This window comes from Schistocerca nitens, chromosome 3 (assembly GCF_023898315.1).
Source record: "Schistocerca nitens isolate TAMUIC-IGC-003100 chromosome 3, iqSchNite1.1, whole genome shotgun sequence".
Taxonomy (NCBI): domain Eukaryota; kingdom Metazoa; phylum Arthropoda; class Insecta; order Orthoptera; family Acrididae; genus Schistocerca; species Schistocerca nitens.
Genome location: NC_064616.1, coordinates 454186917 through 454201586, shown reverse-complemented (window position 1 = coordinate 454201586; position 14670 = coordinate 454186917). Strand labels below are relative to the sequence as shown.

Below are 14670 nucleotides of genomic sequence, written 5' to 3'. Positions count from 1 at the left end.
TTTGATGATCTGATGGGAACTGACGTTACCACTCCGGCAAAGCTGTTGGCAGTTTATAGCAAGAGGTGAAAGCTATTCTAGCTTGCAATACAGTACTATAGCAAAGCCACAGACAATTTATAGTGAGAGGTGAAAGCTATTCTAGCTTGCAATAATATAGTACTCACATCCCACAGTGTACCATTTCAATTATTATTCCAGAAACACGTGAACCAACAAATAAATCAACTGAGGAGGAATTTATGAAGATTAGGTTATGTTATTTAGAATATCAAATTAATACATGTATTCCACTTATGTACAGTTTATTGACAACACTTTCATTTCCACTTCACCATAGACATCTTAAGTCTATTTTTTTTCTTAATTACATTGTCCAAAGCACAGCCACTTCGAGTACTGGTGATCACTGCAGTTATTTCTTTACGACTGTCTGACCATTTATTGAAATTTTTATAGACAATGTGTCTGGTGTTATGAAGAATGTTGCATTCTTATACTTGGAAATTATGAATGTGGTGAAAATGAAATGATCATATGGCATTTATTGGCCGGGATATCCCCTTCGGGGTGCAGCCGCAAAACATGGTAAAACAATACATTCACAATGCCAAAATCAGGTACACTCATTCCATTGTATGTACTGATACAAATTCTGTGATTCTGTAGTAGAATGTCATTAGCTTGGATGTTGAAAAGACAAAATCAGAAACTATTTTTCTTATCTAAGCTGATGGACAGAATGAATTTTTTCAGTACTAGCCAGCCCCCAAGCTCCCAAGAACTATCGTCTGTTAGACACCCTCCCTGGCCCCCTTTCAGACACTGAATAACCTAAAACACATAACAATAAACACAAGAATAAAATAATGAGAAATAATGAGAATCTCTTCTAAAGTGAAAGGCAATGATGGTATCACCACTACCATGATTATAGATAACTTAGTAGCAGTCTTGACAGAAATACAGGGTGTTCCACTCAAACCCCCCTGATTTCAAAGACCCAGGAAAAAACCACAGTAGATACAACAATGAAAAATGCACCACACTGTAGAGCATCTCAAAGAACTTATTTATTTATCATCAATACACCTCTACATGTGAACCATTTATAGCATGAAGAACATTGAGTCTATTTTAAATTTCTTGCCAAGTTCTTTGTAACATTTCCTCTGTTATTGTTGCAATCGCATTAGTGATACAATGTCGCAACGTAAGAATATGGTCCACTTTGGTGGCATACACGCGGTCCTTCACGAATCCCCACATGAAGAAATCAAGCAGCATAATGTGAGGTGAATGTGGTTCAATGACAACGTGCGGATTTTGCGAACCCCAAATCCAAACATTATACCTATTAACCCTTCCAGATATATGAAAGATTGCCTCATCTGAGAATAAACATCTTTCCAGGGAGCTGGCATCCATATCAATACACTGCAGCATATCCGCAGCAAATTGTTGTCAGTGTGGTTTGTTGTACGGCATCAGATGTTGCAGAATTAACAATTTGTAAGCACACGTATGAAGACGCTGGTGAACTATGTGATGCAATGTTGATCAAGTCATATCCAGTTGCCTAGGTGCTTGACGAACTGACTTACATGGGCTTCTTAGAAACGTCTGTCTGATGTCCTCCACTGTTTCTTCAGAAACGCTGTAATGTGCACCACCAGAATGTTTCAGAACACTTCCTGTTGCCAGAAACTCCCTATACCATTCCTTAATTGTTTTCACATCAGATGAATCACATTCATACACACAACAATAATTTCTTTGCATATTAATTAGTGATTTTGTTTCTGAAAATCACACTACTGTTTGTGCGTGCTGCTGTGGAGTCACCATTTTCACTTCATGCGACCATGCTGCACTCTGGCAACGGTACTTGGCACTTCTGATGCGGGAATATAAATTATTTGAGATGCTCTAAAATGTGGTGCATATTTCGTTGTCGTATCTAATGAGGTTTTCCTCTCCTGGGTCCTTGAAATCAGGGAGGTTTGAGTGGGACACCCTGTATTTAACTTTTTTTTCCTCATGAATGGGATACATCCCAATCAACAGATAAGAAGTAGAGTCTGAAATGATCCTTTAGAATTCCCACCAGTGGCCATCACGACGGAGACAGCCAGGCTGGGATGGATAGCACAGTGGGAGAGTGCAAAAACCTACCATATAGGGTGCAAGCAACATGTAGTATAGGCAGACCAACTGGTGGAGGTGTTCATCTGCGGGTGGCAGTAGCTGCCGTGGAGTCGGTATTTTTCCCACATCGACTTGCATGATGCCTACCTGCAGTGCCATTGGACACTGTTTCTCAGACTTTCTAGGTCCTCAACACCCTCCTTCAGGCCTTACCATTTAATCATTTGCCTTTCGGAATCTTGATTGTGCCTGGAATTTACCAACGGTATTTGGAGCAATTGATTCAGGACATTCCACGTAGCATCAGTTACCTTGATAAATCTGGGTACTGGGTCCTACGCAAGAGGAGCACTTAAGAAACCTGCAGTTGGTTTTCCAGTGCCTCCTGGAGAATGGTTTTCATTGCAAACTGGGAAATTGCAGTGTTTTCTCAGCAAGGTTTCATTTTTTTGGGACATGTGCTTAGCAAAGATAGTCTTGTTGCTACAGACAACTAAATCAAAGCCACTGTCAACCTGCCAGCATTGTCTACTTTCCCCTACATAGCCAAGCTGTCCAAGTCGTCAACAGCCACTGTTTGCAAGTTGTCAGTTATTTTTGCCACTGAAGAATCTCCAGGGACCCTTATGTCTGATAACAGTAGGCAATTTGTATCACAGGAATTAGTCGACTTTTGTATTTGCAAAGGTATCCGGCATCTGACTAATGCCCTGTATCACCTAGCTTCTAACTCGGAGGCGGAGCACTTCGTGCATACATTTAAGACCCAAATGAAGTAGTCTGTGACTGCCTCTTCCTGTGACAATGCGGTGTCAAGTTGTCTGGCTACATACCTGGCAACACCGGTCAACGAGTGCAGTCTGGCAGAACGTTTCCGGAGGTGCCAGCCGCAGGGTCTGCTGGATTTGCTGCACCCAGAGTTGCATGCCATGGACCACCACGGACCACTGCATTTTCCTTCCAGGGTTGCTGTTTAGGCCCAGTCCTCCAGCCAGCGGCAGGAGCGGCTGTCGGGTGGTGTTGCGGGCCACAAAGGTCAGCAGTGGTTTGTGGTGGATGTCAGCAGGGAGCAGCTGACCTGGCCAGCTAATCAGCTGCACCCGCACCCTGTTGGGACATCACCACTGTGGTCTTCTGGTCAGGCAGCTGGCAGGGTTGGTCACGACGTGGTTCCGGGTGAGGGCTCCCACTTGCAGTGGCGTGCTTCCCCGTTGCCTTCCCCTCCATGCCCTCCGCTGTCCTCCCGTCACCTGCAACCACGGCCCCCAGTGAATCTCACACCTACGCCTGCCAATGTGGAGCCCATGGATTTTGATCAGCCTTACTCCTCGCCCCTCACCTCATCCTCATTCCCAACCCTCCTCCCTCCCCCCCACCCACCGATGGAGGCTAGGCTGCCTCCACTGCTGCTGCTGGTCAACCCCTACTGCCTCAGTCTCTGGGCCCTTCTGCCCTTCCAGTGGAGCCAGTTGCGATACCATTGTCTATTTTGGAGGTTGATCAGCTGCCGAGTTCTCCAGGGGCCTCTCTGGTTCTTCGCCAGAGTTGGGGCCCAAGTCTGGTCATTTTCAGCCCTACATGGTCTTTTCAGGAGGGAGGGAGTTAGTATTCCCACCAGTAGACACCATGAATGACATAAATGAGCTGACATGGATAGCACAGTAGGATAATGCAAAATCCTGCCACAGAAAGTAGTAGGGGCAGACCTGTTGGTGAGGTGTTTACCAGCAGGCAGCAGTAGCCCAGGCGGGCCACTGCCTATCTGGAGTTCAACCACCAACGACATCATCTTGCACTTTGTGCCGTGTAATTTTGCTGAGTGCTTAGCTTAGCTATTAGCCGTCCACACCAGCCGCATGCTGAGTCATTCCTGTGTCCATCTCTACATGGGTTCAGACTCTCTGCTTCCTGTAGACTGACTCAATAGCATGTTCATTTTTCTCTCACAGGGTTTTGTTCCCCAGGTATTATCAAGCCACTGTTAGTCTGTGAAATATCTGTGCTGATCATGAAGTGTAGCGACATTGTCACACCTGTGCAGATAGTTAAGTTCCTAAGAACAAAACCTCACAATCATTTTCCATTAAGAACCAATTACTACCTTACCTACTGTTTCCAAAGCCCTGAACCACACTGTCCACAATAAATCAACTGAATATTTACACAAATTCACTTATATGGCATACCTGGCCTGTTTACTTAGACACCACAGCACAAACACTGTCCTAATTAAGATAACTGATCACCTGTAATATACAATGACAACCATGAGGCCACAATATTGGCACTACTAGACTTCAGCAAAACTAAGGTCTCATATTAAATGTGACAAAGTCACAAGTAATTTTAGTATCCCCATCAGAAATTAAGAAGTTCTTGATTTTGCAAAATATTGTCTCCTATTCTTCTCAATGGTATCCCAATACCAAATCAGAAAATGGTGAAAAACTTTGGTGTAACTTTTGATGAGCACTTCAACTTGCAGAGGATACTGTCACCACATGCAAAAAGACTCCCATATGCTCTATACCCTCCACAAGTTTTTGCACATATTCCCACAGGATGTGAAACAAACACACGCAACCACTTGTTCTGCAGAACATCTATATTGTGATTTAATCCAACATTGTACTACTAGTTGAAACTACAGTAGATTACTGCTAACAATGAGTGCCTTTGTGCATTAAATGTGCAATATCTGTCTATTTACCATGTCAGTGCCTCATACATCCACTTAGGATGGTTGCCACCAGACAAGTTACGTGATTACCATATGCTATATCCAGTTCATCATCTTCCTGCTGCACATGCACCTCAGTATCTCATATCAGAGGTCAAGTATCTCACAATAATCACAACAGGTGTCACATATCAAGTATCCAAGCTGTGTGCAACCATAAAATACAAACACTACCTGACTCCTTTCTGTAGCTGTTGTTCACTTCTGGGATAAGCTACTCTGCACTGTGTTAAATGCCCACTGCCATTTCCTCTCTGTCAAACTGTAGTGCAAAAGCTTCTATCTTCCCCCACTTACAAGTCTTTGTCTTTCCTCTTCTCAATCAGTCATGCCACTTTCTTCCATCCTCTCTTCATTACAAATGTTCTACCATGTTTCAGTTTCTCCCTCTCCCACCCCTTTTCTTATGCTCATTGCTCAGAGTGAAATCAGTTCAAATCTGCCTGCTTGTAATTTGTCTTTGCTGTTACACTTTTCATGAATGAAATGTTTCTGCTACTTAAATAGTAGTTATTTTTAATTGTCAGGTTTTCTATTAAATGTAAAGATTCTTATATGACCAAGCATTTTATTTTTGTGGAGTTTACCAAACTGTAAACGTATGATTTTTCTTTTAAAGGACAAACATGTTAGCAGAAAAATGAATTTCTCACTACAGTAATCTTTCACAAGAATCTAACAACAACAATCAAAAAAGAATGACAGTATGTGAGTCTAAAATTGTTACTTTTTGCTCAAAATATTGTCAAGCACATCAGATATTCCATTTTCAGGTATCAATTACTTCCTTGAAGTCCAGAGAAAAATGGAAGTAACATCAAATTAACTAAAATTTTAGTGGGTGTTCTTCTGTATCATAATATCTGATTATTTTGGTGTTTGAACTATTCAATATTATAACACGGCAGCTAATACAGAATGAGTTTAATAAAACTGACAAAGAAAAGTGTTATGAATCTGATAACTTTGTAATAAGGACGTTCCATAAACTTTTGCCAGTAGTAACATAGGGTCTACATTTTATTCATGTGAATAAATGTTCAGCTACCTGGGAAAAATAATTTTGTCTGATGTGAAAATTAGCCCTCCCTCCCTTGAGTGTTAACAGAAAGATAAATAAATCTAGATGTCAAAAATTGTGGAAGGAGAGTGAAACACCTAATATGCAATTAGCATATTATTCACATTGTAACATGTTCATTTGACATATACTTACCGCAACTTTTACGCCCACACTAAAATGACCTGCCTCCTCTTGCAGAACTGCACTTTTTTTACATTTTACAACAGGAGAGGTGGACACCTGAAACAATTCGTAATTACACTTTATTACAGGTGAAAGCAAAACACTAGAAGCTACTTTCCATAACTGGTAAGGGAAGATTTTCTTGGTTTTTCAGGCCTAAGAAACTGGGTGTATTCTGTTATTAACACATACACTTCTATACTAAAAATATTGTTTCCTATAATGAAGTTGTCCTCAAGCATCTCATATTGTATGTTTTTAGGTCAAAATAAGTATATGCTGTGGTAATGTTAGTAAAAATTTCCTTTACTTTACGTCTATGGTCACAAAATGTTTTGTCAACAGATTACCAGTTTCAGTCTATAATGACTATCTTCAAATCTGGAGCAAAATATGGGAAACATATATACATATGCATCTGTGCGCGTTAAGTATGAAGAGGCATACCTGTTTTATGAAAACAATGTCCTAATGTACTGCAGCCCCATCAAATGTTAAATGCAAAATCAGCACCAACATCATCAAATATATATAAATAACAGCATATGCATGAGTCATGTTGTCAGCAGCACTACTGTTCAAAACAAACTGTCATACAGTAGCCACAAGATATTTGTGTTGTAAGTTTACCAGATGTCACTACTGTAGGCATACACAAGTCTTCAATGATTAATTGAACAGCGTAAAATAATACAGGGGGTATATAATCGATAAAATCTGTAATGGGCTTGTAAGGTATAAGAGGCATTACATTAATAAAAAGCGATGAAATAGAACACGACGAAAGTTAGATTGTTAAATTGAGGAAAAGTTAAGAGACAGTAATTGACATATGCTCAAGTGCCAATATTCTAGATAATGACATTAGTAATAAACAGCTTTCATAGTGCACAGAGTAATATAAGAACTATAAAACAAATAGCTAAAGAAAGCCACAATTAAAGAAAACATACTGCTGCGCATAATCAGTGCCCTCTGTTAATGCTAATGGCAGAATTACGCATAGGAGAGAAGTGGTTAGAAGAACGTGACCGTCAGAAGACCCCTCCTACCCTGTGGCACACTGTTGCAAGAAAAGAATGATAAAATTGCATACCAGTACTAGAGTTATGCATACAATGTACGAAAACGAAGTAAATATGTAAGGCACTCTATACAATTTGATAGTTTCACCCAGTATAGAGTGCCTTACATATTTACTTCGTTTTTGTATGTTGTACCCATAACTCTAGTATTTTCTTGTTCCTTCTCTGTTCATTTAATATACTGCATTAACTAGATAATGTTGTTCATGCACTGGTATGGAATTTTATCATTCTTTCCTTGCAGTGGCATGCTGCAGGGTACAAGGGGCCTTCTGGCACTCACGTTCCTCTAAACACTTCTCGTCTATGTGTAATTCTAGCGTTAGTGCTAACAGAGGGCGCCAATTATGTCAACAGTATGTTTTCTTTCATTGTGACCGAGCGAGGTGGCGCAGTGGTTATCACACTGGACTCGCATTCGGGAGGACGACGGTTCAATCCCGCGTCCAGCCATCCTGATTTAGGTTTTCCGTGATTTCCCTAAATCGCTCCAGGCAAATGCCGGGATGGTTCCTTTGAAAGGGCACGGCCGACTTCCTTCCCCGTCCTTCCCTAACCCGATGAGACAGATGACCTCGCAGTTTGGTCTCTTCCCCCAAAACAACCCAACCCAACCCTTTCATTGTGGCTTCTTTAGCTATTTGTTTTATAGTTTTTATATTACTCTGTGCACTATGAAAGCTGTTTATTACTTATGTCATTACCTAGAATATTGGCACTTGAGCATATGTCAATTACTGTCTCTTAACTTTTCCTCAATTTAACAATCTAACTTTCGTCATGTTCTATTTCATCGCTTTTTATTACTGTAATGCCTCTTATACCTTACAAGCCCATATACAAAGAACTTTCATGAACTATTTTCAAATCCAAATTGACAGGATATTTTTAAAAAACAAGCAAACAAGTCGTACCATGCAGATGTTCATGTGGTTTCAAGATCTTTCCCTCTCTACTGGTCTAAAACTGCCAACATCAAATTTCTTAACTCTCTCTGCTTTGCCAAGAAACATGTAAGTGCTCTTTTGTTATTCTTTCCTTATACTTGAAGTGTAGGTTGCAAAGGGGGTTATCAGTGTTATCACAGTAACTTAAAACAACATGTAACAATGGTAAATTTAGGATAAATATAATATGTGTAAGAGGACAGATCACTATAAACCAAAGAGAGGAAGCTGTGTGTAGCCAAGAGGCATCTAAAAAAAGGCAGGAAATGATTAGCTTTCAGACAAAGTTCGTCATAACATATAACAATAGTATATTACCACTGCACAAATAAACTGAGGAAAGTTGAATGGCTCCAAAGGAGAGTTATTCCTGAGGTAACAGCATAAGTAACATGACTATTTCCTTGTATACAGATCAATAAAAATATTCACAAATTTTATGTAGGTAATTTCATGGGTGTCCGCAGCTCATGCTCTCATGGTAGTGTTCTCGCTTCCCAAGCACAGGGTCCCGTGTTCGATTCCCGGCGGGTCAGGGATTTTCACCTACCCCGAGATGACTTGGTGTTGTTGTGTCGTCTTCCTCATCATCACTCATCCCCATTATGGTTGGAGGAAGGCAACGGCAAACCACATCCATTAGGACCTTGACTAGTACAGCGGTGCAGGTCTCCCGCATCATTCCCCTACGCTTCGTCAAGAAGGATGGACTTCATCATCAATGTCATGGGTACAGAGGAGGATTCCATTTTTGACTGTACAATTATGACCTGGACTACCTGTTTGTATTGCTCAGAGACGGCCAAGAACTGTGCTCAAGTGTGGTGCTCATGCACGCGTGTGAATCTCTCTCACACAAGTGTATATGTACCCTCTCTACCACACAACACTGTCTGGATGAGATTGGACGGGGGGGAGGGGGGGGGGGCGTAAACTGCAAAAGTGCAGCATGTGGCTTTGTTTCATATATCATAATTCTCAACAATGAAGATCACAAACAAAATGCATTTTTTTGTATTATTTAACTATTTTTGGCACACTGAAGTCATAACAAAATTTCTATCTGGCCCAAACGTAATCGGGGCTTATGTAGTTTCATAACTGAAGAAAGCTTTTCCAGCACATATTTAATCATCACTTTTACAACCTTATTATGAAGATGTGGAAACTCTTCCTGAGGAAAACAACATACAATTCCTGGACAATTTTAAAATAAAAGAATCTGTCTTTTAAACATGAATTACATTACATATCAACCAGGTCCATTTGCAGATGCAACACGGGTGCTTTTTACTGAAATGGCAAATGGCCTTGAACGCAGCTCAAAACCACATTTAAGATTGGCAGTGTCCTCGAATGTTTAGAAAGCTATTCCTGGAAGTCTTTGAACACCACAATGGACTGTCCAAATTTCGTGTTTCCTTTAATGCCAGTGAGCTTAGGGAGATGATAGTGTTCCTTATCAGAAGTTTTCCCTTGCACAATGCAATATTCTTTTTAAATGCACCCATTTTTGCCATAAAATCAGAAATAAGTTGCTTCTCACCCTGTAATGTCTTACTGAGGGCAGTTTTATTTAAAATGCAAGTTCTGCAATCCATTCCACACCTTCTAATTTTCATTCTTGCTTTCATTTTTCCTTCATAAATTCAACAATAGTGGCTGTTAAGTCAAAAACTCATTCCACACATGTTCTTTGACTTAACCAACATACTTTGCAGTAATATATAACATCTCCATACTTTCGTTCAGTTCTGTCAAAGACTGTTGCGACTGACAAAGCAATAATGCATATGCCTTCAGAAAATTTACAATTCACACCATCAATTCTATCATGTGTTCCATGCCTGCATCTTTAACACAAAAAGAACAATGAACACTGTACAAATCTTCAGTTGATCATAAAAAATTTAAGTCTTTCATCGTCAACTACATCTTTAAATTATATTTGCATGGTGTTGTAATGCCCCTTCATAGCAAATCTGCAGTACCCACTGATTACAAGGCTACATAATAGACACCGAGAGATGATATCATCCTCCTCTGAGATTCCCATTCATTTTTGTAGGATTGTGACAGTGCGTCTTTTTGCGCAGCCATTGGACCTGTGACCTTCCTCTATACTGCAAACAAATACTGAAGGATAAACAGCACATATACTATGATTCTGTTTAACTGAAGAAATTCATGCTGACCAAAACAAGCCACAAATGCTGGAAGAAAGTGTCTCATCCGATTGATAAATTAAATGTCACAGTATACCAAGAACGATGGTGCAAAGTAGACATGCCAAGTAGTGACGAGACCACGTGTGGGCAGCACATTGTGCATATGTGAAGTTTTTAAGTTTTGCACTCCATGGCCAACCCTGGTCTACCTTAAGGTGCAGCACACTAGCTTGAAAGATGGGGATGTGACCCAGGCCCAGACCGAATCTATGTGCGAGATTAAGGACCACTGGTCTGGTACACTAGCTAGCCTGAGTACGGTTTTAGGCATTTTCCACACTCATTTAGGGAAATGCTGGAGTTGTCCACAACATCTGCCTAAAAAAGGACATCTAAATAGCTACAATGCAATGACACAGTGAAAAAAATTTATTTGATTCAAAGGCAGATGACGCACAGGCCTTCCTTCCTTGGATTAACTGATGACTGATATAACAGGATGAGGATCTGGCCACAAAATAAAACCAAAAATAAATTTGCCATGAAAGCAATAACAGGTCCTGTAGGAAGAGATAAACACTACAAAAGAAAAAATTGTAACATGGACAGTGTGGAATTAGCACAGGAACAGTATCACAGAAGACTTGTCAGTAGCAAATTTACAGAAACTCTATGGCAATTCATTTCAGGCTATTACTAGGCATGTAAAATATAGTACTTTGAGAGAAGAACTGGAGCTATTACAAATTATTTAAAAATGCAGTCAATGAAATTTTATTAACTAAATTAAATTGGTGCAGTTAATTTGTCATTTTTGTTTTCTTGTTTACACATCACCACAACAGCATGGCAAAATGTTAGTTTTAATCATATCTATCGTTTCTCAATTCAACATCCCTTTTTCTCAACAGATACTAATCAAACTGGGATGAATATCGTATTGTTAGAAAGGTTTTTGAACCAACTTCTGACACTTCATGTTAATTTTTCACTAAAACTTACTGTTTCATGACTATTTTAAGATAAAAGGGACTTTTAACTATCATACGCAAAAGGGGCATCATGGCTGACCAGCTGAATACCTGTATTATACGAAGTTAATTTATTAGTGATGAATAAGAGACTCCCTTTCTATATAATCTTATTACAAGTACCATTTTATTTGTTTTAAAGTACTTATTAACTGGATAATATGTTACAGCATTGGCATAGGTAATAACCATGACCACTTGTGGTAGTTCATTATCTCTGCTTGTCATACAAGTTGACTTTTCCAAACAAATGTACTTTCTGCAACAGTAAACATATCTGTCATTGTTGACTTGAATAATGATTTACGTATTGTTACTATGGCCTAACGTGCTTACACAAAGTAAGAAGTGCATTAAAATCTTAAAGTACAGTTATATGTTATTGTGGCATTAGTGATATACCATGTAAGAAGTGAATAGCACATTCTAACCTATACATTCAACATTTATTTACTTCTGACAATTTTATATTACTATTTGTCATTAAACTTCTCTTCAATAATGGGTAAATGTTAATATTATGATCAAAATTTACAAATTACAAGCAGTAATTCATGGAACTGTGTGTACAATGATGTATCATAAATCATGGTTATTACTTCACATCATTTGATTCACCGTTAAAGATGTTTTCTCTTCAGTCCCACAACTACCCTTATTCCAACAAATGCACTTATTCCAAATACTATCATTATTTAAAACAATCAAAGTGTGAAAATTTCACATGTTTTCTTGGTTTTTACTATTGAGAAGTGACATGTAGAAGGTGATTCAGCAATGCTGTTCACTTGAAATATTTAGGGTATGATTTAAGGTATCACAATTATGTTACAACTCTGATGAATTTCAGGAACTCTTCGTTAAACGACATACAGTCTCTTGATGTTGCCCTATATGAGAAAGGTATTAGTATCTATGTTGTTTGTACAAATGGAACTATAGTAAATATTTGTTGCTAGTATCACAGACCTCAAAATGGCAAATTCATCCAAGTTTCACTCTTTGGAACCTTTAACTCGTTTAAGATTTCTCTGTAACTGAATATCAGACTGATTGCTATCTTATGCTAAAGTTCATGATTCCACGTCCAAATAAGGAAATATGACACTATGCATACTGAGGAAGGGAGAGTGTTGCACCATTATGAAACAGGTATAAAAGGGTACCAAGAAGATGTGGCTTTTTATTCTGCCTGTTTATTTCACATTATCAAACACTGGTTACGTTCTGCATGGCAGACTCTTTTTCACACACTTAGATAATTAAATATCTCTGGCGACTTTAATTATATTGGCATTGGACCATTATCTAAGGCATGTTCCTGAGTGTAAAGTTTGATCTCCTAAAGCTAATGACATCTTCAGAAGCTATAAAGATATGGCTATTGATTTTTTTAACTCAAACATGTTGAACAAGCTGAAATCTTTAAACATAGCCTGCAATGGTATGGTCATGGATTCACTCAACCACTGCTACAGATCACGGACTTGCATTAGCGCGTTTTATAGAACTTGTACTGTGGAAGAATTGGTGCTGTTTGCTTTATTTAGCACTAAGGTCTACAATTACTTTTCTGTTTAAGCTGTTTTTCTGTTTTGAGTTTCTATTGCTTCTCTTCACATCCTAGCACAGTAATGACTGGAACTCAAGAGACCTACAGTAGCAGGAATTGAATTTGGTGATTTCCTAATCTCAGTGCATCGTCTGCTGCTGGTGATTTAACAGTGTTACCCTGACAATAAATCCTCTTCTGTTCTTTAAGCTAGGCATTGGTGCTTATGTTCACATGTGCAACTGACGAATGTGCAAGAACTTTTGCACACTTCTGCCGTGACACGCAGTGATCATGGGTTCTTCATAGTATTCAAATATCCATGTCCTTTTCTTGTCAGTTTAATCACAGTGTCAATACCATGTCTTCGTAGCAGTATGCTGATGTAATCTGTGCTTTATTTATGAATGGAAATAAAACTTTCCCTTTAGCGCTCTCTCTCTCTCTCTCTCTCTCTCTTTTAATGACAGAATCTCCAAACCTTTTAGTGTGTGGTATCCTATTTATCTCTTGTAATCAAAGCATTCATTTCTTCTGAAAGTATTTCTTAAATGACTGAGCTCCTTCTCCAAGTATCGAGGTCACAGATTTATTTAGCCCATTCCACCTATGTCTTTCTTGCTCCATTTTTCCTTTGAGATGGTGATTGGAATTTCTTTGATGGTATCTCCACATGAGTGGACTTCCTACAGATTGTTTGCCCCTAAGTTCTGCAATATTTTCTAAGTACTTGCATATCCAACAATGAAATTTGATGTTCTTATTCTATTTCTATTGTGAACTTTACATCAGAATTAATATTACTCAGGAAATTCAGAAATTTCAAGAGTTTGTTTGCTCTGCAATAACATATATTGAAGATGTCACCAACATACTAAAACCAAGAAGTAGATTTCTTCTTGTCCGTCTGAAGGGTTGCTTCTTCTAATTTTTCCATACACTACAAATGCACTGAATGGGACCGCATGGCCACAATATCAGTTTGCTCCTATAATTTGTTGTCACACTGAAAGTAAGCTGATGCAAGACAATGTTTAAAGGGATTTGTCATATTCTTCATAAAAATATGTTCCATCTGCAACTTCACCTCAATCAACTATACAACATCAAAACTGGCCAAGCTACCTCTTGGACTCAATGAGAGAAACTTTATTTTTTTTCAATAAAGCAATCAGAATATTTAATATACATGACACTTTTTCATATAAATGGCTGTAGTTGAGTTGCCACGTGTTTTGCAATTCCACTGGGTGGGCAATCAATACTGCTAACAATCATAATAGAATGCCTGGTTTTTCCAATTTTGGTAAACCACTGTCAAGGTGGCGACATTTCTAATGTGATGAGACACTTCTTGTCAATGGAAGAAATTGGAGATCCTTTAATTTATTTGTCCACTACCCTTAGTACAAAACTGGTGGTATCTCAACTAAGCTTTCTAAATCTCCTTGGTTCTAATATGTTCCACATTTTGCTTCTGAAGTCTTCTTCCCTCAATATTATAGTAGCATTGCCCTGATGAGCTGGAAGAATAAGAATGACTTTATCAGACTTTAAATCTCAGAGATTATTCTCACCTTTTATTAAGTCACATTTACAAGGTTTGCCCCTAAACAACATACTGCCCGATTCCCAGTACATTTCATCTTCAGTTGGTTTAGGTAAATGACTGATTCCAGCTTGAGTGTTAGGAAGAATATCGTCTGCTCGTATTCTAGACAGAGCAACCACATAGGGTGAGTATGGCTATTTC

The 14670-nt window shown here is 38.9% G+C and overlaps 1 protein-coding gene across 1 annotated transcript in view; it reads right to left on the bottom strand.

Moving 5' to 3' along the window:
* Positions 1–14670, bottom strand: part of LOC126248382 (uncharacterized) — a 549077-nt gene that overhangs the window by 248141 nt on the left and 286266 nt on the right. Inside the window, exon 17 of the mRNA XM_049949323.1 lies at positions 6105–6191. Coding sequence (XP_049805280.1) covers positions 6105–6191 — 87 coding nt within the window. The remainder of the gene's footprint in view (positions 1–6104; positions 6192–14670) is intronic.